This window comes from Heloderma suspectum, chromosome 2 (assembly GCF_057233095.1).
Source record: "Heloderma suspectum isolate Gila_16-S chromosome 2, 16-S_ref, whole genome shotgun sequence".
Taxonomy (NCBI): Eukaryota; Metazoa; Chordata; class Lepidosauria; order Squamata; family Helodermatidae; genus Heloderma; species Heloderma suspectum.
The window spans coordinates 134,788,847-134,814,543 of record NC_139459.1 but is presented as its reverse complement, the minus strand read 5'-3'; the positions used below and the strand labels follow the sequence as shown (position 1 = coordinate 134,814,543).

The following is a 25,697-nucleotide window of genomic DNA, read 5'->3' as shown; positions in this document are numbered from 1 at the left end:
CTGAATGCCCACAGAAATAACAGAGAAGCCCCTCAACTGACACGGCACATTTTAAAGCCCAATTCCTTAAGTGTGATTAAGCACGATCTCGAAGCTCGGATTCATTGCCTTAGAAAGTAACTACTTCACAGCTTTCTTACAGAGATCCTGTGTGTTAAAATGGGGGCTGTTTTCCATCTCTTTCCCACAACAAACCCATTAGTGTCTCCTCAGAAGTAACCCCCATTGTGCTGAATGAGGCTTGCCTTTGAATGCCCACATCAGAACTTACAGAAGAGATTCCCCTTCAACTGAAATGTCATATCTTAAAGCCCAATTCCTTAAGTGCAATTAAGTGCGATCTCGAGGCTCTGATTCATTGCCTTAGGAAATAAGTACTTCAAAGCTGCATTATAGATATCCTGCATGTTACAGTGGGTTCTGTCTTTGTGTTTACTGCTCTCTTTCCCACAACAAACCCATTACTGTCTCCTCAGAAGTAACTCCCATTGTGCTCAATGAGGCTTGCTCCTGAAATGCAGATGCATCTGGACTTTCAGGGGAAAGGAGAAGGGGGGGAGGGGGAAGCCTCTCTTATTGATTTAGCAGCCCCTGCCAGTCAGATGACATTCACTCCAACCCCCAACCCCACCAGGAAGTATGTTCTGTGAAGCGATTTTTACTGCTGTGGAGAACCTGCTCTTGGAGCCCTGCTCGCAGCAAAGCTGATTCCTTTTTAAAAATCCAGTACTCCTCCATTAGCTTCTCCTTCCATTGTTGTGGAAACACGGCCCTAGACACATACAACAACCTCCTTTTGAATTTGTTGGGCATTAGATGCTATTGTGCGATTGCCCTGTTTCATTCACATAATTTTACTGGGGGTCCAGATGATGTCTTCTTCCACTTGTAAGCCTCCCATATTTTCCCACCACTTCTTTCCACAAAAAAAACTACTAAGGAGGAAAAGATGTTAGAGCTGCACACCGGTAGTGCTAGGAGCCCTCCATGTGGAAGCACCCATTGTTCCAGATATACATCACCCTCCAACATTCCAAGGTTTACTAGTACACCCAGCACAGCCCTGTTCTCTACATTCTCACCTCCACTTGACAAATAGCTCGCCAGGCCTTGGTAATTCATGAACATTTTTGCTGGAGTGGAGGGGTCAGGCACTGAGTATTGGGCAGCCATGTCAGCGCAGATCATCCAGAATCTGAAAGAGGAAGACAGGAAGGTGAATTTCAATTCACAGATGGCCTGCTGCTATTTTGCCTTATGCAGGACTCACTTGCATCCCCTTCTAGTGTCAATATCGCTTATCAACACGAAGCAAAAGCACCAGCCTATTCATTCATTCATTCATTCATTCATTCATTCATTGCATTTATATCCCATCTTTTTTCCTACAAAGAACCCAAGGAGGCATACATAATCCTCCTCCTCTCCATTTTATCCTCACAACAACAACCCTGTGAAGTAGGTTGGGCTGAGAGTCTGTGACTGGCCCAAAGTTACCCAGTGAGCTTCCATGGCTGAGTGGCGACTAGAACCCGGATCTCCTGGCTCACAGTCCAACACTCTAGCCACTATGCCACGCTGGCTCTTCTACCATTCAGAGCCAAACCATTCATGCACAGCCCCCGACCCCCCGACTTCCTCCTTGACTCTCATCTACAGGAACATCCAGAGAACAGGGGAAGAAACTAAATTTCAACCACCAACACCACTCCCGTTTTAGACAGAGGTGCAGAATCTCTGGAATGTGAGCCAAATCTGGCCCTGTTAGGGTCGCACTCCAACCCCCTGGGTTCCCCAGACAGCCACACTGCATTCCTCTGGCTTCCCCCCTCCTCCCCCATCAACAATTGCTGGTTTCCCGGCTTTTGTACAGTTTTTTCCCCCGTTCCAAAAGCTTGAAATGCCTCTCCTAAAGCTTAGAATCTTAGAATACTATTGTTGGATGGGGCCTACAAGATAATCAAGTCCAGCCCCCTACTCAATGCAGGAATCCGAATCAAAGCATCCCTGACAGATGGCTGTCCAGCCTCGACTTGAATGCCTCCAGTGTGGGAGAGCCCACCACCTCCCTGGGTAAGTGGTTCCATTGCCATATTGCTCTAACAGTCAGGACATTTTTCCTGATGTTCAGACGGAATCTGGCTTCCTGTAACTTGAGCCCATTATTCCGTGTCCTGCACTCTGGGATGATCAAGAAGAGATCCTGGCCTTCCTCTCTGGGACAACCTTTCAAGTACTTGAAGAGCGCTATCATATCTCCCCTCAGTCTTCTCTTCTCAAGGCTAAACATGCCCAGTTCTTTCCATCTCTCCTCATAGGGCTTTGTTTCCAGTCCCCTGATCATCTTCATTGCCCTCCTCTGAACACTCTCCAGTTTGTCTGCATCCTTCTTAAAGTGTGGTGCCTAGAACTGGATACAGTACTCCAGATGAGGCCTAACCAGTGCTGAGTAGAGGGAAACTAGTCCTTCACGTGATTTGGAAGCTATACTTCTACTAATGCAGCCCAAAACAGCATTTGCCTTTTTTGCACCCACATCACATTGTTGGCTCATATTCAGCTTGTGACAGACAACAATTCCAAGATCCTTCTCGCTTGTAGTATTGTTGAGCCATGTATCCCCCATCTTGTAACTGTGCATTTGGTTTCTTTTTCCTAGGTGCAGAACATGGCATTTATCCCTATTAAATGTCATTCTGTTGTTTTTGTCTATCAAGATTGCTTTGAATTTTGTTTCTGTCTTCCAGGGTATTAGCTATCCTGCCCAATTTTGTGTCATCTGCAAATCTGAAAAGCATTCCCTGCACTTCTTCATCCAAGTCATTAATAAAAATGTTGAAGAGCACTGGGCCCAGGACTGAGCCCTGTGATACCCTGCTCATTACCCATCCCCAGTTTGAGAAGATCCCATTGATAAGCACTCTTTGAGTCCGATTCTGTAGCTAATTGTGGATCCACCTAATAGATGTTTCATCTAGCCCACTTTCACCTAGTTTGCTAATCAGGATATCATGGGGCACTTTGTTGAAAGCTTTGCTGAAGTTGAGGCATATTATGTCCACAGCATTCCCACAGTCCACAAGGGAGGTTACCTGATCAAAAATGAGATCAGATTCGTCTGGCAGGATTTGTTCTTGACAAATCCATGTTGGCTTCGAGTAATCACTGCATTGTTTTCAAGGTGCCTACAGACTGATTGCTTTATAATCCGCTCGAGAACTTTCCCAGGGATTGATGTCAGACTGACTGGTCTGTAGTTCCTTAGTTCTTCCTTTTTGCCCTCCTCCAGCCATCTGGCACTTCACCTGTCCTCCATGATTTCTCAAAGAGAATAGACAGTGGTTCTGAGAGTTCTTCTACCAGTTCCTTTATTACTCTAGGATGCAGTTCATCTGGCCCTGGAGATTTGAAGTCATTCAAAGTAATTAGGTGTTCCTTGACCATATGCCTATCGATCTCAAGCTGCAATCCTGCCCCTTCAGGCTGTACTTCGCCTTTGCCAGGGGGGTCATAGACCCTCTTTATGGAGAAGACTGAGCCAAAGTAGGAATTGAGCACTTCTGTCTTTTCTTTCTCATCTGTTATCATTTTGCCATTCTTATTTAATAGCTGAACCACCATTTCTTTCTTCTGTCTTTTACTATGCATGTATCTGAAGAAAGCCTTTTTTTGTTGCTTTTAGCATCCCTCGCTAACCTCAGCTTGTTCTCAGCTTTAGCCTTCCTGATGCCATCCCTGCAATTCTGTGCTACCTACCTGTACTCTTCCTTTGTAGAAGTCTTCCTTCCACTTCCTATATGTGTCCTTCTTAGTTTTCAGGTTATCTCTAAGCTTTTTGTGAAGCTACATTGGCTTCTTCTGTTGTCTTCCACCTTTTCTTCTTGTTGGTTGTTGTTTATTCATTCAGTCGCTTCCGACTCTTCATGACTTCATGGACAAGCCCATGCCAGAGCTTCCTGTCGGCCGTCGCCACCCCCAGCTCCCCCAAGGTCGAGTCCATCACCTCCAGAATATCATCCATCCATCTTGCCCTTAGTCGGCCCCTCTTCCTTTTGCCTTCCACTTTCCCTAGCATCAACATCTTCTCCAGGTATCCTGTCTTCTCATTATGTGGCCAAAGTTCTTGTTGGAATTGCCTAAAATTGTGCCTTTAGAATTTCCCTTTTTTAAAAACTCCCACCCATCTTGGACTCCTTTTCTTATTAGAGTCGTTTTCCATGGGATGTTACTTATCATTGTTCTGAGTTTATTAACAGTGGCTTTCCTAAAATCTAGGGTACGTGTTTGGCTACACTCGGCTTTTGCTTCTTTTAGAACCAAGAACTCAAGTGTACCATGGTCACTGTCCCCCAGAGTTCCCATAACTTCTACTTTATCCACTAAGTCATCTCTGTTGGTTAGGATCAAGTCAAGGATAGCCGATCCTCTAGTTTCTTCCTCCACTTTCTGTAGGAGGAAGTTATCAGCAACATAATTCAGGAATTTCTTGGAGGGGCCATGTTTTGCAGAATTGGTCTATCAACAAATATCAGGGAAATTGAAGTCCCCCATTTCTACCACATCATGCTTCCTTGAAACCTTGGCAATTTGCTTTTCAAAAGTTTCATGCTCATCTTCTGCTTGATTGGGTGACCGGTAGTAGATTCCAACCCTTTTATTCTTTGCTCCATTTATTTTAACCCAGATGCTCTTGATGGGGCTACCAAGCTCATCCTCCTGTTTTTCTATACAGAGATATGTATTTTTAACATATAGTGCAACTCCACCTCCCTTTCTGTTCCTTCTGTTCTTTTTGAACAAGTTATATCCTTCAACTGCTGTATTCCAGTCATGGGACTCATCCCACCAAGTTTCAGTTACACCTATCAAGTCATAATTTCCCTCTCATAGTAAGAGTTCAGGTTCATTCTGTTTGTTTCCCATACTCTGGACATTTGTATATAGACACTGAAGCCATGTGCTTTATAGTCTGGCTTTCTTCCTACATGTTTTTGAAGACTATTATTGGAGCTGTTCTCTCCACTGTGATACATGAGCCTTCGTCCATTGTTACCCCCAACTTTGCATCTCCCTCCCCCCTAGGGTTCAGTTTAAAGCCTTCCTGATGAAGTTCTTCATGCTGTGGCCAAACACATTCTTCCCAGCCCTTGTGAGGTGCAACTCATCCCTTGCCAACAGCCCATCTTCCAAGAAGTATAGCCCGTGGTCCCAGAATCCAAATCTCTCGCATTGGCACCACCTTTGTAGCCAGTCATTCACCTGGAGTATTTTTCTTTCCCTTTCTATCCCTCTTCTAACTACTGGAAGGATGGATGAGAAAACTATCTGGGCCCCAAAGTTCTTGAGTTTCCTTCCCAAAGCTTCAAAGTCTGATGCGATTTCTTCGTAGCTCTGCTTGGCGATATCGTTCGTTCCCACATGGATGAGAAGAAAAGGATACCTGTCAGTGGGCTTAATGAGTGTAGGCAACCCTTCAGTCACATCTCTAATCTGTCCTCCTGGGAGACAGCATACCTGGTGAGTCCATGGGTCTTCATGACATTCTAGGGTTTCAATCCCACATAGCAAGGAGTCCCCCACTACTACTACTCTTCTCTTCTTCTTGTTGTAGGCCTTGGTTTCTTTGCTTCTGCTTGACTGACCTTCAGCCTCTTGCTCACTCTCATGCAGGGTCCCCTGTAATTCTTCCTCTGTAGGCTATCCTCCCGTCTCATCCTCAAGTACCTGAAAATAGTTCCATAGTTCCACTGCTTCCACTGGTGCAGAGTGGCTTCTAGTTCTTCTGCTCCTAACTGTCACCCTTTTCCAGAAGTATCCTCTACTTCATTTTTCCTCACCTCAGCATTTTCCTTTTCTGCCTCAGCATGCCGTTGCTCTTCTAGCTTCTGTACTTCGCTTTGGTGCTGTAGTTTGACTGTTCTAAGAACTCTTCATGTTCTCTTATTCTCTGGAGGGTCAACACTCGCCACGCCAGTTCTCTCACTTTTTCTTCCAACAGTGTAATCAACTTGCACTTGTTTCATGTGTAGGCCATGTTGATTTCAGGCAAGAAAACAAACACTGCACACACCTTGCAAGTCACCACCACTGGAGAGCCTTTTCCTTCCATAGTCTCTATTTCTTTTATGTTTCTAGCTTTCTGGTTGTACTGGGATAGCCTGTGCTTTGTCCTCTACTCACTGGAGGTTAACAGCAGAGTCCCATTGGTATGGACGTGTGTGTTACAAGAAAAATATATTTTTAAAAAATTGTTAGGGACCTCCCCCTTGGTCCTGCCCCGCCCTGCCCCCGCTCCCGCTGAACTCCTGTTTGCTCTCTCTGATCACTCGCTCTCTGGGAACTTGCTTACTTGTATAGCCCCTAGACCAGCTGGAGCAGCTTCCTCTGCTCTGCTCTGCTCTGCTCAGCTAGGAGACAGGAAACTCCTTCCTGCTTATTTGCTGGCAGGAAGAGCATTAAGCTTAAAAAATGCTGTATTTTGGTACTTTGGCCCAGCCCCATTTTGCCTTGGCCTCACCCACCACTGGAATGCGGCCCCCAAGAGCTTTTCCAAAATGGAATCCACCTCTCAGGCTGAAAGAGGTTCAACACCCCTGCTTTAAGAACTGCACCAGAATGAAAGAACAGGGCATAGGAGGGATAATCTGGTGCAGGCTGGAACAAATCTGCTTGCACTTTCCTGCACTTGGTACTGTTGAAGAACTGGTTGCTGGTTATATTATTTACTAATATCTGCACTGGAAAGTTTTAGCTATTTGACTCTGACTTGTACATTATTGATCTATTCTATGAACTGATATTGTGCTTTAATGATTGATATTTCCTATTTTTAATGAATTTAAAATGTTATAATGTTAGTATTATTGGAATGATTTGCTTATCTGGGTTGTTGTCATGTCTTGAAATTAATAGGAAACTAGCATGTCAAGGAGGCTAAGATACATATACTGCCCTGGAAACATGGTTGAAGGTTGGTGATGGGTTTAAAAAAAAAAATTAAAGCTATAACTCTTCTCTCTGTCATGCTAGCTTTCCCACCTTCCAGGTGTTTTGTTGCAGAGGAACATTCAGACCTTTGATCCTTCCCCCCGACCCCCCCCCACACACACACCTGCAGTCTGAAATGGTAACACCCAGCAAAAGTTGTACCACCAGATTGCTCTGTCTGTGTTTTTGCCTCTTAAAAGTGGGTGAAAAAGATTGACCGTCACATACATACATACATACATACATAAATAAATAAATAAATAAATGTTGATTTGTGCCCTGCCTTTCTACCAAAAAATAGCACTCAAGTCAGCTTGTCAAGATTCTTTGGACCTGATTGGCACAAATGTGTACATATTAACTCGGTTTCTCTATCCTTCTTAATGCATACGATTGGTAACTGGTAGCTGAGTGTGTGAATGGAGTCTTTGGAAAAGCATTGTGTTGGAGATGATGTGAAGAGATAGGAAAGTTACACTTGTAGTGTTAAAAAATCTGTGATGGCCCATTTACAATTCCATCATAATGTATACATGTGTCATCATTGGATGTTGCAGTCCTCAAGTGATGAACAAATATGTGTGATGTGGTGAACCAGCCCTCAGCTGGTCAAGGCACACTTGCTGCATTCCACATCTATTCTTAATAAAGGTACCAGTTGAAAAAGTCATCCTTGTATGTATTCATTGTAATACTCAGGCTGTGGGAAGTGTCACAGCTCAAATTTAGCCCAGCAAACTGCATCCAGTTTTCACTAAGGAAAATGTCCAGGGCAACAGAGAGGCAGTTTGGAGGTAAAAGGTTTCATGAACTCACTGCTTCCTCCCTTTTTTTAACACTGTCTGTCACCTATTCACAGCTGCTTCTTCAGTTTTCAGCATCAGTGCTATTTTTTTTAATCAGGGCTCCTTTCTGATATTATGCCAGCCAATCTGGGATCATGTAGTTGGTCATCATGCAGCAAAATCACAGTGACATCAGGAAGCACTGGCCTTACTATAAATAGGCTTTCTGATTATGCCATGTAGCAAATCACATTTTGCTATGTGATGATGATGATGAATTGAATTTCTTAGTCACCTTTCTCTTAAAAAAAAGGCTCAAGGCAACTTGCAACAAAATTATTAAAACATACAAAATATAAAGTAGCCAATATCACAAAGCTGAATCAGAGTGAAAGCAATGCTTCCTTCCCTCACTCTGAATGGGTGATCATTTTTGTCCCGTTTTGCATAATTCCCCCAGCAACTGCTGAAATGGTAGGTTTTGTTTTTCAGGAGGCAATTTTTATTTTTTTAGCAAAATTCCCTCCTCCCATTTTGGCCCAAGCCTACAACCTAGTGGTTGACACAACGGTATTCACTTGCCATCTTGATCACAGGAATGGGTGACGATGTCATATGAGCAGGCAAGTGATGTGTAGGAGCAGTAGTTGGCAACTTGTAGTCTTTTTGTGACTCACCCAAAAAGCTTCACTCTGCCTTTGGAAGATGCAATCATAGTACCATCCTCCTCGATCGTATATTCAGCTGAGATGTTATCCTGTAGAAACAGGCCTTCTGGGTCTTTCTTGGCCAGTGCATACCATTTACCTGCATACTAATATGCAAAGGATAAGTAAGGTTTCCAGGAAGGACAGCCACCAGATGTCGTCAAGCTTGAGTATTAACTAGAATTGAGGGGAATGGGGGGAGAGACTATGCTAGCAGACAGATTCCCTAGAGCTGAAAGCAAACAGGTTTCCATAATCTAAATCCAAACCTTAAACAATTAAGCATTGGTTGGAATATAAAGCCTACTGCTGTCTCCTGGAATCCTTCCAAAATATTGATGTGGCATTGCTGAGGGCCAGTGCATCAAAAGAATCAAAGAATAAATCTTTTCCTGGGGTGAAGTTCAGACTGCAGCTGGGAGACTTGCAATCACATCACTGCTGCCCTGGAGGGCAGGACTGGATCCAATCAGCTTAAGTTACAAGAGGGTAGATTTCAGATGAACATTAGGAGAAACTTCTTGATGCTAAGGGCAGTTCAACTATGGGACCAATTACCTGTTGGGGCAGGGAGGGTCTTCTTCGCTGGAGGTCTTCAAGCAGAGGTATTTAGGATGCTCTAGTTCTGGTTCTCTGCATCAAGCAGTGGTAAGGACTAGATGGCCCACAAAGCCCCCTCCAACTCTGTGGTTTTATTATCAGTGGCCCTGCCAGGGTGATCACATTCCTTCCTATGTTACCAGTAGTGGCATGGAACCAGCCAGTGGAGGCTGGTGGCTCTGTTTTCGGTGGGGCTGTGAATCCATTCCGGGTTTCAGTCAGAACCAGCCAGAACTCTATATGAGCTATCCAAGGTGCTAAACCCATTTTGGGAACAAGGTTCAGCACTTTGGATAGCTTCTTTAGAGTTCTGGCTAGTTCTGACTAAAACTCAGAATGGATTCAGAGCCCCAGCGAAATTGGAACCACCAGCCTCCACTGGAACCAGCCATGTCACAGCAGCTCCCTGACTCCTGTATGTAACACATATACCAAGTCTAAGTGGAGGCTGGTGGCTCCAACATCAGTGGGGTGGTGAATCCGCTCCGTATTCACACATTGGATAGCTCCTTTAGAGTTCTGACTGGTTCTGACTGAAACCCGGAGTGGATTCACTGCCCCACTGACATCTGAGCCACCAGCCTCCACTTACTTACCCAACAGAAGGCTGATGCTGGGTTTCAACTAGGTTCCCAGAAGGAAGGAACCATAAGTTTAGAAGGAGAGATGGACATCAAGAAGTCTGAAAAGCACTCCAGGAGTGAAGTGCTATTCACGGTTTTACTTCTGCAAGTGGCCTGCACTGAACTTCTGTCCTTTACACTAGAAAGTGTTCATAGTTACCCGCTTAAGGTCAAAGTCCTCCTTCACTGAGAAAGATTCCACTGCACAGGAAGGCTGAGCCAAGCAGTAATCAATAATGGAGATCAGGGTCATGAGGAACATGGACTCAGTGTATTTCATTCTGGGAAGGAACACAGTTGTTCGGTGCCGGTTAGAAGTTTGCTCTCCACATCCAGATAAACATCATCGTTTTCTTTCTCTTCTGTTATATTTGTGTATGTGCTGGAGAGAGTCATCCAAGTCCTAGCAAACACATGGAATTAAGGGACTCTCGAGGTTCTTGACATGTGCTGTGAACTATCTGCACCAAGACAGATGGATGGATGGATGGATGGATGGATGGATGGATAGATAGATGGATGGATGGATGGATGGATGGATCTGCCTAAATGTAAACTATGCTAGTTACTGTCAAAGGAGGGAGCGGAAGGAGCATTGCTCCTGTCAGTCACAGAAACATACTTGAATTTAACAGCACAAAAGCATACAAATTTAGATGCTTCTGTGGTTCACTACTAAACATGTATGGTATCATTCTTTTTTTCTTTTTCTTTTTAAGCAAAAAAAAAATCCCTGCTGGATCAGACCAAGGGTCCATCTAGTCCAGCATTCTGTTCACACAGTGGCCAGCTGGCTGTTGACCAGGAAACCACAAGCAGGACACAATGGAAAACACAGATGAGCTACTTTTTATTGTGCCAAATAAATTTTGAATTGCCTATATATCTATTACAGAGCAATTGTGTAGTGGTGGTGGTGGTAGTGAGATTATGTGGCAGAGCTACCACCACTTCCTAAGAAACCTTGACAGCTTGCTACGGCCAGAGTAGGTGCTGGTAACTTTTTCTTACATGGGGGGGGGGCTGTCCACCTTTTTTCTTCCCCCCACTTTCCCATTGCTGTCAATGGAATTAACTACACCAGGTTTAGCACCACTGTACTTGAGGATCCTGTGGATTCTCAGCTGCTGCTGACACACCCCATTTCCCCACCCCCTCACCCCCATTGGTAGAATACCACTGGTGAGACATCTGCATCCACAGAGCTTTCCATGGGTGTGCCAGGGGCCTCTGGAGACAGAAGTGGCTTTCCACTGGTGGGCCTCCCTCTCTGCCTATGGAGCAGCACTTATACTGCCTCCAATGGTCCCTCAGCCAGCCTTTGGCTGACTTTAGGACTGCACCCGTACTCTTCTTTACGTATCTAATGAGACCTGGAGAAATGTTTCTGTCCAAATGTTTGCCACCATTGACTCATTGGTACTTATTCAGGAGGGATGACAGCTTGAATTTATCAGACAAGAGGATTATTATCTCCCCGGTTAATTTCTGTTTATGGTCTTAAATGTCATTTATATTTTGCGGATTCTGCAGCAAATGGCTCTCATGCTCCCGTTGCTTCATTAGTTTACATATGCTTCCCAGCCACCTCTTCCTTTCCTTGAAGCACTGATATTTCTGAAATGGTTGAAGCTCAATTCTAGGCAGGTTTACTCAAAAGAAAGTTCCACTGGGGGCTAAATTAGACTCTATGTAAAATGTGTAGTGTCTATGTGATCCTAAGATTTTGTTTTACTCTAAAGTAAGCATACGGGGGCATGATCTGGATCAGGACCACCATGTGCATGTGTGTGTGTGTATGTGTGTGGGAATCATGCCCTCCCACCCAGCCACTTCCCTCCCCTAATTTCACAGCCCCCTAACACGGAGGCTAAGGAAAGAAAGAAAAAACTCCATTGGTTAAAAGGGGAATAAGATTACTGCCTTACTGCACATCCCCTCCGTCAATACTCAGAGCCCCAGTCCAGTGATAGTTTCATCCAGGCCACTTGCTCACTGAAGTGGTAGAACTGCCTGGCGGGGACGCATATGATCAAAGGCAGCTCCATACGAAACCATCAGCGTTGCAATGCGGCTAGGAATGCACTTCTCCATCCACAAAGCAGCATTCCTCTGTATCCCAACTAGATCCAGAAGCAGTGGAGGCTGGTGGCTCCTATCTGAGTGGGGCAGCGAATCCGCTCGGGATTTCAGTCAGACCCAGTCAGAACTCTAAAGGAGCTATCCTAAGTGCTGAACCCTGGCCCCAAATGGGTTCAGCACCTTGGATAGCTCCTTTAGCGGTCCGACTGGTTCTGACTTTAACTCAAAGTGGATTCACCACCCCACTGAAATACGAACCACCAACCTCCGCTGTCCAGAAGCACACTGCATTGAAGACAAGAGTGCCAGCTTCAGTATTTGTGGGCGGAGGTTCAGGCAAGGCATCTTCAGTGGGCTCCCTTAGTCTGGAAGAGGCAACCCAAAACTTCTCTCACCCTGCCTCTACCCTTCTTCAATGTTCTGTGCAAAAGGAGACTGGCAGTCTTACAGGGTCTGCCGGCCCTTTGCTGGCCTTGGGCCTCAGGAATGCCTGATCGCTCCAGCTCCTGGTGGCTGGGGACTGGATATGCATCTCCATCTGTTCCGGGCCCCCTCTAGTGCTCTCCAATCCAGCAAGACAATCTGCCTGTAGCACGTACGTCAGTACGCGTGCAGTACATGCTATGTGTGTCACCTTCCTTGCTTTAAGGACAGCCGCCACCAGGTGATATCAAGCTAGAGTATTAATGGGAGGGGGGAGACTTGGGGGTTAAGCTAGCCTAAAGTTTAAAGCAAACAGATTTCCATAATCTAAGCCCAAGCTGTGAGCAATCACGTATGGGTTTGGGTGTACGATCCAGCACGGTCCCCTGGAATCCTTCCAAAGAATTAACTTGGCATTGAAGAGGACTAGTTTACACTGCCAGTAAACTCAAATGACGACACTTCTCTGGACTTCAGGCTTCGGTTGGGAGAACTGGAACCGCATCACCAGCTCCACCATTTTATACCATTCTTCGGATGCTACCATTAGCAGTGTGGAACCAGCTACGTTGCAGCAACTCCCATGACCACACAGACAACATACACACCAGGCCTGGCCTGTCAAGAAGAGTACCTTTCAGTCCACCTGGAATCCAAGTATCTCATCTGCACTACAGTCCCCATCTTGCGGAAGACAAATCAAAAGCAACCCATGGCCATCGGTGTGCACTGCATCCTTATGTTGCATCTGGGCCTACTCATCAGGCATCATGTTAAAAAAAATGGCCAAAGATCCTGAAAATGGCTGGGATTTTCTGTCTAAAAAACTAAGTGGACAATTCTATGCACATTTAGACAGAAAAAAAAGTCCTACAACAACCAGTGTGCCCCAGCCAGCCATACCAGCTGAGGAATGCTGGGAGCTGTAGGACCTTCTTCTGTCTAAACACGCCTAGGATTGCGCCCTAAGTGGATGAAACAAGACGCCTGAATAAAGCGGGTCTAAAACATGAACCTGCATATTGAAAGACCCACCTGATGGATTGTTGAAGTTTCTGGAATTAATTCCCAGCACAGTGTTCGTGTTGCTCTGAAGAGGTCTTGCTGTGGATGGCTCTGCACTAGCGGCCTTTAAATAAAGTGTCTGGAGAGGCACTAATTGGCTATCTCCTGGACCTGAGTAAGGTGCTTAACTGTGGATAAACCATTACATAAAAACCATCACCAGTAATCCTCACACTGGACCGTCTCCCTGCTGTTATCAAGCACACTCGGCTTTCATGTAATCAAAGTCAACATCTCTACCAACAGAGCTCGTATAGCCAAAAACCTTTGCCATATTCAGCCCTCTGGGCTCTCTGAAACACGTGGCCTGCTAAATTAGATGCTCATGCATCCTAAGATGGCCGACATCAACCTTACGCAAGAAACAATAGTATCCCAGCCTTCCTCCAGCAAGCTCAAAACAATACATATGCAGTGTCCAGAAGGACTCCTTGGCTGGCAGTCTGCTTAGCTTTAGCAAAGGAACTGAATTATGTGCCTTCAGATTATTTTTTATGTCTTGCTGCCAAAAACAATAAAAAAATTAAAATATGCATACATATGTTCCTACTTGCTCAGTGGGTCAGGCTCAGGCTCAGACTTTGTTCCCCCTCCCCCTGGGGGCTGAAATTTAGATGGTAAGCTCCTTGGGGCACAGACCTATGTTTTTTGCAAACCACCAAGTGCATTGATGCCACTATGTTGTTGTTGTTGTGGTGGTGGTGGTGTAATAGTTCACTGTTTCCAATATAATTATTTTGAAAGCCTGATGTGGAAATACCAGCAAGAACGACTTAAGTATCAAACCCTCTAAGCAATGGAGTTCTTGATCACGAGACCTCTGCATAAGGCTGAGGCCACCGGAGGGAGAGGAAGCAGTAGCCTTTCGATTATGCTTAGATCCAGCCCCATGGCCCGTTGAACTTTGTAACCAAGTCTAGTGCCTGAGTTTGCTAGTTTCTTCCTCCCTCCCAGTCCCTTCTCCTTTTATGTCATGTCTTTTAGGCTGTAAGCATGAGGGCAGGAACTATCATTATTAATCTCTGTAAGCTCCTCTAGGAGCCTTTTTCGGCAGAAGAACAGAGTAACAAAGCTTTAAATAAATGGACAAGATTTTGTCCATGTCAATAATTCTAGTTTCGGTGACTGGGTTCATCTGCTTGCATGCTTGCTTTGGCATGAAAAAGGAATATGTACAGAAACAACCCTTTATCACTTTTATACCATTTTAACTTTCATGCCTTCCCCGAAATAAATCTGGGAAACGTCATTTCATCATGGTGCTGATTGTACCTCACAGAGCTGCAGTTCCCAGAATTCTCTGGGAGAGGAAATGCCTGGTACACCGCTTAAACTCTGCAGTGTAGATATGCCCTATAGACAACTCTGTCTTATTCCCCTATCTTGATCCTTAGGGATAGAAACAATACCTTGGATCAGCATTTGCCACTTCCCCTTGCATCTGAAATACAGAAGATGGTAAGGCCGGTGATGGCTTCCCAGGCTCTGGAACTCCCTGCCGAGGGAGGCCAGTGAGCTCCATCTTTGTTTTGCTTCTACCACCAGGCAGGACTGGCCCTACCATTAGGCAATGTGAGGCGGCTGCCTCAGGAGGCAAATGCTAGGAGGCAGCAGCAAGGTGTTGCAGGAGAGAACTGCATGCCGGAGGCTTTCCCTACCCCCCACCCCGCCCCAAGCTAGCCTGCTGCCTTCAGGTGTGGCAGAGGATGCTATCCTGTCACTGGTGTTAAAGAAAGATGTTCAGTCTTGAAGAAAGGATTTTGTACATGGAATTAGAGGGGGCGCCATTTTGTTCTTCCCCTCAGGCTGCAAAATATCTTGGCCAGCCCTGCCAGCAAGCAAAGGTGTGTTTATTTAGACAGGCTTTTGGCTTTTAAGCTGTCTTGTTTACTGAAGCAGTTTTTAACTGGCTCCTTTCTTTTCATTGAAGTGTTTGAATTGATTTGCTTCTATGCTTTAAGTGTAACTTTGTATTTTCTCTTATATCTTATTGTTGTTGGCTGCCTTGAGTATTATTTGTAATGGAAATGTGGGATATAAATTCAGTAGACAAACAAAAAAACAAATAAATGAAAATGGTTTTTGAGAACTTCTCTTTACATGTTTCGAAGGAAACCAAACATCTGCCTCTGAGGGCGAATCCATGACCCACTAGTAGTCGTTAAAAGGTCATGGACTATTCCAGACTTTGGAGATCAGCAGCTACCTGGGTGGAAAGCACTCAGTTACTTCATCCATCCCAGACACAGTGTCAAGATAAGTTCTCAGTTCAAGCACCGTGTATTACATAAGGCATTGCCACACTCAGGAATGATTACTCCTGACCCTTCAGTCAACTCCGAATGGATATGTGGCCTTCAAGGCGTTTTTCATGAGAACAGAGTATGACTCTTCAAAAATTGGACTCTTTAAAGTTGGCAACTCATTTTTAACAAGGGCCACATTATGAATTGAACAAAGGATGAGGGGCCAGTAACACTGGCTACACCCACTGACTCACCCCCACACAAGCTGAGACATGGGCCAAAGTCACATTGAGGTGGTGAACCTGTACCTAGACTATACCACTTCAGACTGCAGGTGGGGGCTCAGACAATGGAAAGTTCCTCCATACCCCAAATCCCCTCCAACACAGAAAATGGGATCTTACAGAGAAGGTTTCTTGTACAACATTCTCCCTCATATCCATTTTTATATGAAGAAGGAAGTTGTGTTTTTTTAATATAGCGGATGCTCAGTTATGTGAACCTGTATCTACAACCTGAAATGGTACAGCCCAGACCCAGATTTACTCCCTTACTGAGAACTAGATCAAAGTCCTCCCTTTGTAAACTTCATCTTCTCCATCCTGTGTGTCCAAAGTGCATAAAAGGAGAATAACAGAGTGTTGCTTGCACTTTACATGGCACAAGGGAGCGAAAGCTCTTTGCTGTTCTTTGACTTGTGTGGGAGACAGCAACTCATGAACATATTAGGGAGCAGGTATCCTCAAGAATTACTATAAGGAAGGCTGAGCGCCGAAGAATTGATGCGTTCAAACTATGGTGCTGGAGAAGACTCTTATGAGTCCCCTGGACTGCAAGGAGGTCAAATCAGTCAATCCTAAAGGAAATCAACCCTGAGTGCTCATTGGAAGGACAGATACTGAAGCTGAAGCTCAAATATTTTGGCCACCTAATGCGAAGAGAAAACTCCCTGGAAAAGACCCTGATGCTGGGAAAGACTGAAGGCAAAAGGAGAAGGGGACGGCAGAGGATGAGATGGCTAGATAGCATCACCGATGCAATGAATATGAACTTGAGCACGCTCCGGGAGAGAGCGGAGGACAGAAAGGCCTGGTGTGCTATGGTCCATGGGGTCACGAAGAGTCAGACACAACTTAGTGACTGAACAACAACAATCCTTAGGAATTAAGCCCCCAGTGGCCTATCCCCACTTAAAGTATGTAAGTTAACTACAATGGCAACGTTATTTGAGAAGCAATGGAGAATAGATCCACATATCCACCACTGGGGAGCTGCACCCCATGCTCCCATGGCAAGAGGAAGACCAATCTGCCCCATACATTGACCTGGTTCGCACGACACAACAGCCCACTATGGCTTAATTTACCTGTGAGGGCTGTCATGTCAGGTGCCATTTTTGCATGGTGGCTGCTGGTGTCCGGCTTGCCGTAGCTTGTTGCATCATGCAAACCTATGCACCGGGGTTGTTTGAGAGTTACACAACCCTCAAATAACCCATGACTTATTTTAGAGTTATTTGAGGGTTGTCTAATCCTCAAACAACCCCTGCCACTTGGGTTCACACAACACAACAAGCCTCAGCAGGCCCATGGGCACCTTGCAAAAATGGTGCCCGGCAGGACATGACAGCCTCTTCAGGTAAATTAAGCCATGATGGGCTGTTGTGAAGTGCGAACCAGCCTATTGGTTAGAGCAGGAGCAGCTACAGGGGACTTGTTTTGCCCTTGTCTTCCAGAAAGAACACCTATAAGAAGTTTGAAACCGATGCCTGAGTTTTGCTTTTTTCATCCTCCCTCCCAGTCGCTTTTCCTCCTGTGTCATGATTTTTGGGATTGTAAACCTGACGGCAGGGATTGTCTTATTATTAATCTGTGTAAGCTGCTCTGGGATGCTTTCTGGCTGAAGAACCGAAAAGGCTGGGGCATGCTGGGAGTTGTAGGCTTTTTTCTGCCTAACGTGCATAGGATTATGCCCTAAATAAATTAAAATAAAATAATTAATCTTTCTTTTCCAGGGGAAAAAGTTGCTACAGAAAATCCTTCTCTTTCCCACTCTTTCCAACTTGAATATGAGAACCAATTAATAGCATGTGTCATTGGAGCTAGTCTTTATGTTAAATCACTATCACTGAGACAAAGAACCTAAGCAAGAACTGTGAGCAGTAGATCCCGCCAGTTATTGTATAGAAATATCTCAAAACACCAAATGAATTAGCATTAATAGCCAAGCTATTTTTGGAGAGAGTCTTTGAAGTGTTTTCTTCAAGTGGGAAAGCAATCCTATGGCTGCTAGTCAGCAGCTAGATGGCCATAGGAGATGTGGTTTTCCGTGTACCGACCTTGGAGCCCACGCTCCGAGGTCGTTTCCTGGAGAACCAACCTTCTCCTGCTTCTGCGCTTCCTCACAGGCAGCGTGGAACAGCCCCATGCACCACACTTGGAAGAGGAGTGCAGAGCAGCCAAAACAGAGTGTTCCGGGGGGCAATCCAGGGCGGGGAAGATGGAAATGCCGGTACGACACATCCTATGTGTTGTCTGGCAGCCTCCTCTCCCGCTCCGCCTTCCTACAGCCAGACAGCCAAAATTGGCTGTCTAGCCACAAATGCAGGGCAGGAGAAGCACAGAGGGAACGATCCCCTCCATGCTTCTCCTGCCCTGCATTGGATAGGCGGTTGCCTCTGCGTTCAGAGGCGGCTGCCTAATCCCATAGGATTGCGCCCTAGTTGGTTGTTTTTAATCAGAACTGACACAGACACAAATAACGTTTAATCCCATTCAGTTTCCAGACATACTAATAATAGTTCGTTATACACTTCAAGTTTTTAGTTTGTTGCTACAACATCTACCACTGAGAAATATAATGTGCACAGTAAGGAAAGCTGCTCTTTGTCACCTTGTTCTGAGCAGTGTCATAAAGAGGCTATTTCCCTTCCCCCACTTGCACACCCCAAAATAGTTCTAAAATTCCCCCATAGCATTGACAGTTGATGAAAACAGACAATGTGGATGGCTTTAAAAGGGGATTAGGCAAATTCATGAGGATAAAGCTATTCATTGCTACTAGTCATGATGGCTATATATTACCTCCAGTATCAGAGGCAACATGCCAAATAATAGCTGGAACATGAATGGAGGATGCTATTGTGCTCATGTCCTGCTTGTAGGCTTTCCAGAGACATCTGTTTGGCCACTGTGGGAAAATAATGCTGGAGTAGATAGGCCTTCCACCTACCATCCAAAAATTGGAGTAACATTTATGCAATATGTGGTAAAATATTAATAAATGTACATATTCTGTATAATTCAGTGATGCATTTGCATTGGCTTTATTGACACAAATTCTTTGTGGCACAATAGCCTTGCCTTGGCATGACCCAAATTGTAATTTGGCTCACTCTATTAGTTTTCTTTGGCTGGAGAGACACAGTTAAAGGAGATATAACAGATATAACAGAGGCATGATAATTTGCTGTGTGTGTGTGTGTGTGTGTGTGTGTGTACACTCCGCTATCATGCTGCTCAGACAGTTTTTTTGGAAGACTTTTGTGGTGCTTCAAAATCCTGCAACATCTGTTTGATCAGAGATGACAGCTGGACAAAAGAAATGAATGCGTGCCCCGTGGGAACTGGCGCTTCTAATATACCACCCTCTTCAAAGTAGCTCTCTTAAAACAATTCCTTTCTCCAGGTTGAGGCTGAAATCACACATTATTAGGGATGTGTGGCAGCCTCCAAGAACAACAGCCAGGGGTCTCCTCCCCATGTCTTCCTGTTAAAGAAGATGCGTTATGTGATATCATCACGCAGGCTTTCCCTGGCTGCCACTTGTGGGAGACAGGGATATTGAGCACCATGACAGCACATAATACTTTTGCTTTTACTGGATGTTATCGTGGAAACATGGATTTGCTGCTCTCAGTGGCAACAGCCACACACCCCTTGTAATATCTAGTTTTCTTCAAGCTTTCCCAAGTTACAATAAATGTCTCATGTTATGAACACCTTCCATATACCCAGTCTTAGGGCTGGTGTCAGGGTTGGGCATTGTTGGGCACCTGCTAAGGCCCACATCCTTATGGGGGGGCACTGCTGCTCCCCACAGCCTCCTGGACCTGCTGCTCTTTTTGCTTGTTCTCACAACCTGTTCACCTGCCCTTTCCAAACTTGCAAGTACTGACAAGAGTGAAGAGATGGAGCAGAATATCTCTGGGCAGTTGAGTGGATTAGACCCAGAGGGAGAGGAGAAATGAATGGGAAATAGTGACAGTGATGAGGAGGAGGTGGTCCCACTGAGGGCATCTTGTCCAAGGGAGCCCCAAAACTGAAGCCACCAACCTTACCCTCCTTTTTTCCAAGCTAAACAATCCCAGCTGTTGTAAACTCCTGTCATAGGCAACATGCTCCAGCCCCTTGATTTATTATTTATTTATTATTTATTTATTACATTTATATCCCGCCTTTTTTCCTCCAAGGAACTCAAGACGGCGTACATAATCCTCCTCATTGATCATTTCAACTTGATCATTTCAGTTGCCCTTTTCTGCACTTTTTCCAGCTCTACAATAACTTTTTAGGTGTGGTGACCAGAACTGGACACAGTATTCCAAGTGTGGCCGCACCATAGATTTGTATAAGGGCAGTATGATCTTGGCAGTTTTATTCTCAATCCCTTTTCTAATTATGCCTAACATGGAGTTGCCTTTTTTACAGCGGCTGCACACTGGGTTGACATCTTCATCGAGCTGTCCACCACAACCCCAAGATCTCTTTCTAGGTCAGTCACCACTAGCTCAGATCCCATCAGGCTATACTTGAAGTTGGGATTTTTGCCCCAACGTAAAGACCCAGTTCCTTTACTCTCAAGGTCGAAGAAAGGCGCAGGAGTACAGCTGAATGTACACAGTGGTCCAGCCAATCTGCAGGTTCAGCTGTACTCATTCAGACCAGCAAACATCTCTTGGGTCAGTCAGTTAGGTTCATAACAGTTCCGTCTGGGCCATGCATCTCAGTGCCTTGCAGAGGGCTATGAGCCATCAGCCTGTTCACTTATGGATAAGCTAAGCGTCACCTGCATCACTTGCAGCTGGATTTAAAAACTAAGAAATCCAATTGTCAAAGGCCAGAGAATTCCATACCCTGCACGTGCACCCAGAGAGCAATTGCCGTTGGTCAGACGTCTGTTTGCGTTCATTAATTACACTTCAGTAGGGAAAGATGCATAGACAGTGTCTAAAACTCACACGGAGAATGTCAAAAATGCCCTTGCCGTTGTAACTTGGGGTCAAATGACATTTTGCACCAGGAGGTGTGTGACTGATTGGCCCATTTTTAAATAATTTGTTTGTAATTAATCAAAGTAATTGTTTAATTTGTACCTGTGGTGTGTGGGTTTAAATCAGCCCCCTCAAGCTGCTATTTGTTCCATGGGAGAGAGAAAAATACAAATGCCTTCAGCCTTAGTATGCAGGCCTGGCTTCGGCACACGGCATGGTGGGGCAAATGCTGGGGCCCACGGAGTCCGGAGGGCCCACTGCAGCTGATGTCAGCTGCCCCTTAAAAAAAAAATCAATGGCCCAGTGCTATAAAGAGGAGCACTGAGCCAGGAGGCTGCAGCCGCTGCTCTCTTCTTTAACCCCAGAGCTTCTGGGTCCTGCCTCCAATGTACACACTGGGCGTGGGCCCCAGATGCATTGGGGATAGGAAAGGTGGTGGCAGCAGCAGTAGCTCTCGCTGCCTCACCCAGCATTTTGCAGCGCTGCGCTAAAGCAGAACCATACAGCCAGAGCTGTGGTGCTTTCAGTGCCACCGCTTGTCCTTCATCCCCATCCACCCCCTGGTACATTTTGAGGGAGAGAGGTGCTGCAGGGTTGCAGGGGCAGGAGGGGCTGCATCAGAGGGCACCTTGCCCAGAGCCCTGCTAAACCTGGTGCCAGCCTTGTTCATGTGCCTGCATTCCCCCCTCCACCCATCAAATGGGATTTGATGTGTGGGATTTAGATTGGGAAATGACACGGGGGAAAGGGTTAAACACCTCTTACCCTCACACCATCTCACTTGCTGCACTGAATGTGAGTGTATGTGTGTGTGTTTTAAATAGGCTGACCATACGTACCGTTTTAAATGGGACAGTACCGTTTTTTCATATTTCCCGACCGTCCCGTCGTTTTAATATAAATGTCAATTTTGACCCGTTTTTAAGTTTTTGAAAAAAACTGAACGCGTTTATCATAAGACCCTATGCTAATCAACGTGTGCAGTAAAACTACTAATGTGATGAAAGAGGAAGCTCCATTTACTTTATCCAGCCAGGGCCAGGCTTCTTGAGCTAGCGACCACCAGACGCCTCCCCCTGGCTTGTCTGCAGTGGCGGGGAATTCAAGAGGCGTCGCTAAGCCCCATTCAGCGTGTGGGAGCCAGGAGGGGGAGTCTTACTGTTATTTCTACCATCATTCCGCCCACAGAGATTCTTTCTGCCCTATGTTCAGTTTGATTTGGACTTTTCAGACTCATATTTCGGTTCAACATGCTGTTAGCTATTTTTTTATTACAGCAGAACTCTCCAGTGGGACATTAGCATATACCGGCTTGTGATAGCAGTCGGGGTGTTCATTCCTGTTCTTTTTCTTTTTGGTGTATGTTTATGATTTTTTGCAGTCTAGCCACTGCAGTCCTGCGCTAGAGTGTTCAGTGTGGTATGCCATACGGATTTGTTTACTGCTCGTGTGATATTTTATAAGTATTTTATATATGTATATTTATGAGTGGTTTTTTGTGTGTATATGCAGTAAATTAGTGTTATTCATTTGAGCCCCTTTCCATGTTCTTTTGCAGTGAGTTTAGGTTGTTTTTCATGAATACAGAATATTACATAACCCCGTCCGGTTTTTGTCATCCCAATATCCTGTTTTTGTCACAAGGAAATATGGTCAGCCTAGTTTTAAAGGATCTCCTGGGGTGTGTTTCCTGCTATCGGCTTCACATTGTTTGCAACTTTGTAGCGATGTTTCCCCAATCACATCTTCTCCTTTTCCTGTTTCTACCATCTTTAAAGACCCGGCTTATCATCGCTGTAGCCTGGGGCTCTGTGCTGTTTCCACTGAGCTCTAATCAGATTATTTTCTTGATGGCTGAGTGGAGTCTGGGTTGGGTCTGATTACCTGATCAGTGTTCCCGCCTTCTCCTCTGGCTGATTTCCCCTCCCTCACCCCCTTGTGCTCAACTCCAGTTAGTGGCTGCCTCTTCCCCACCCCCCACCCGCTATTGTTGCTCTTCCCCCTTATTCTGGCTTCCCAACGACCCTGCAAGGTGGGCTAGAAGCAGTAGTAGTGGCTGGCTGGCTGGCTTCCCAAACAAAGGCAGTTTTAATACCCACTGAAATCCTCACCGTCAAGCCTTTCTCCTGCATGTCTGAGAAGGGAGATGCCAAGTAAATGCACTGAAGGGGATGCACTCCTATGCATGCCTACTCAGAAGCAAGCCAAAAAGATTCCAGTGGCATTTGCTCCAAGGAAAGCCATACAGCCAATGAGTTTACTCAGAAGTAGCACCCCCAGCACATGCCCACACAAAGTGGGACAAAGTGCTAAAGGGGAAATACACAGGGGCAAACAGAGCCAGTGGATGATATACTAGTTGTGCATCTCTTCATCTCTGCCTCCCCCCTTCTGCTCCGCTCCAGCCCTTTTGTTTTTTCCCCCTTTAAAGCGAGTTTTAAAGCACACTTTCACTTTAACAAAGGAGCGAAAAACCTCTGTGTAGCATCTCCTCCCCTTTCCAACCCTTTCTTCCCCTAAAGCAGGGATGCGACTTACAGACTCTCAATGACTCTCCATCCCTCCATGAAGCTGCCTTAACAACTTAACAAGTGAAGCCGGGTGGCTCTCCTGATTTCCCTGCCACCACCTTGACTGGGAACTTCATAGGGATACCTGGAGTGGGCGAACACTGCACTTGTATGCCGGGGCGCATATGAGTGCATCTCTGCCTGACTGCTCCCTCCAGTATCATCTCCCCCTCTCCGTGTCACAGGCAGCTGCTTCCGGGGAGGACAGGGGCAGATGAGCGACACACCCACAAGGGCCGGGCTACACGCCCCCGGGGCAGGACTATGATGCCGAATCCAGTGCGGTTGTGGAAACAGCTCAGTAATGGAGCCGATGTCTGAGTAGGCAGTGGGGTGTGTATGTGTACATATGACTTTGCCCCACCCAATTAATGTGCAAGCTTGTGCAATGCTGAGGGTTAATCTGACCAGACCAATAGGTTTTTGCAGTTCCATGGATTTCACAACCTAGTTCATGTGCATATCCACGCTACATGGGCTGCAAGCGGTTTTGCCTAGATGATCAGCTTTTTGAATTGCAATCACAGTGCTACGGTGCCACCTAAAGGTATGATCAAGAAGTGAAATACTGTGTTTTTGTACATGAGTCTTTGGCCGTATTTCAACAACAATGGAAGGAGAAGCTAATGGAGGAGTACTGGATTTTTAAAAAGGAATCAGCTTTGCTGCAATGTGGTCCATGCAGGGCTTCCATGAGCAGTAAAAAATTGCTTCACAGAACATACTTCCTGGTGGGGGTTTGAGTCAATGTCACCTGACTGGCAGGGGCTGCTCAACCAATAAGAGAGGCTTCCCCCCTCTTCCCCCCCTTCGCCTTTCCCCTGAAAGTCCAGATGCACCCGCATTTCAGAAGCAAGCCTCACTGAGCACAATGGGAGTTACTTCAGAGACACATATGCTTGTGCTGGAAAAGCGGGGGCGGGGGGGGGGAGAACACCAAGACAGAAACCAGCCCCCATGTTAACCTGCAGGACCTCATTGACCACAATGGGAGTTACTTCTGAGGAGACAGGAATGAGTTTGTTGTGGGAAAGACAGCAGTGAACACCAAGACAGAAACCAGCCCCCATTGTAACCCGCAGGATATCTATAACAAAGCGATGAAGTACTTACTTCCTAAGGAAATGAATTGGAGCCTGAGATCATGCTTAATTGCACTTATGGAATCAGGCTTTAAGATGTGCCAGTTCAACTGAGTGAAATCTCTGTAAATTCTGATGTGGGCATTCAAAGACAAGCCTCATTGACCACAATGGGAGTTACTTCTGAGGAGACACTAATGGGTTTGTTGTGGGAAAGAGACGGAAAACAGACCCCATTTTAACACACAGGATCTCTGTAAGGAAGCTGTGAAGTAGTTACTTTCTAAGGCAATGAACTGGAGCCTTGAGATTGCACTTAATCACACTTAAGGAATTGGGCTTTAAAATTTGCTGTGTCAGTTGAGGGGCTTCTCTGTAATTTCTGTGGGCATTCAGAGGGCAAGCCTCATTCAGCACAATGGGAGGAAACAGCCTTTGACCGGGGTCATGGTGAAGGCACACCCCAGGGCGGGGCTAGCATACCTGAGCTAAATGCGGAGGTTGGGGCACACAGCAACTATATTGGGGAGAACCCGACTTAAGGGAAAGAATCGGACTTTAAGCAATCTCAGGAAATCCAGTTTTTCCCTAATAACTCCAAGGTGGCTGCTGGATGGCCATGACATCATATATCCCTAACGACCTCAACATGCAGCCCGCTGGGAGTAAATCACTGGTGGAGACACCCCCTTTGAGGTTCTTTTTGTATGTATGTCAGCACAGAACGGACAACAGGGGAGATCATTTCAAAATTGACTGTCCATGTTGGCCAATGTAGATTTTACAGTTGCAGACAGATGTGGGAGCTGCAAAAAATAAAATAAGCCTTACATGTAGGAAGTTTGGGCTGATTCATACTTTCCTTTTTGAACTGGGATGTATCTCCCACCCAACTAGACCCAATGGACTGCTGCAGCTGATCCCAGCTTTTTATCTATCTAGCTGTGGGACCAATTAATTAATCAATTGCTCTCCTCTTTGTGAGATCCCTTCCCTGCTGTATTGCCTTTCTGTGCCTTTGTGTGAAATCAAGACCTCCATTCTTCTTTTGCCCCCAAAAGCAATGGAAATATGTGCATGTGCATCAAGGCAAAGCCCCTTCCATCTGGTACTCTAGTCTGCCATGTCCTAGGGTGTCCAGGTGTCCTACTTTACAGAGGTCAGTCCTCTATTTGAAGGTGTCCCCTATTTAAATAGCTGCCCAAGTCCACTTTAAAGATGAAGAACCATCAGAAGGCAGAGCTGGGCCTCAAAG

General features: G+C 45.6%; 1 protein-coding gene across 4 annotated transcripts in view; it reads right to left on the bottom strand.

The window, feature by feature from the left end:
• The window catches only part of LOC146352782 (purpurin), a 28,974-nt gene extending 5,433 nt beyond the window's left edge, over positions 1-23,541 (bottom strand). The window contains exons 1-5 of one of the 4 annotated variants that reach the window (XM_084834866.1): positions 23,329-23,541; positions 13,243-13,400; positions 9,863-9,983; positions 8,450-8,586; positions 1,083-1,195 (exon numbers count right to left, since the gene is read on the bottom strand). In XM_084834866.1, coding sequence (XP_084690992.1) covers positions 1,083-1,195; positions 8,450-8,586; positions 9,863-9,982 — 370 coding nt within the window. In that variant the 5' untranslated portion in view covers position 9,983; positions 13,243-13,400; positions 23,329-23,541. The remainder of the gene's footprint in view (positions 1-1,082; positions 1,196-8,449; positions 8,587-9,862; positions 9,984-13,242; positions 13,401-23,328) is intronic. The other 3 variants (XM_084834867.1, XM_084834865.1, XM_084834864.1) reach the window with 3 other exon arrangements.
• Between the last annotated feature and the right edge of the window lie 2,156 nt (positions 23,542-25,697).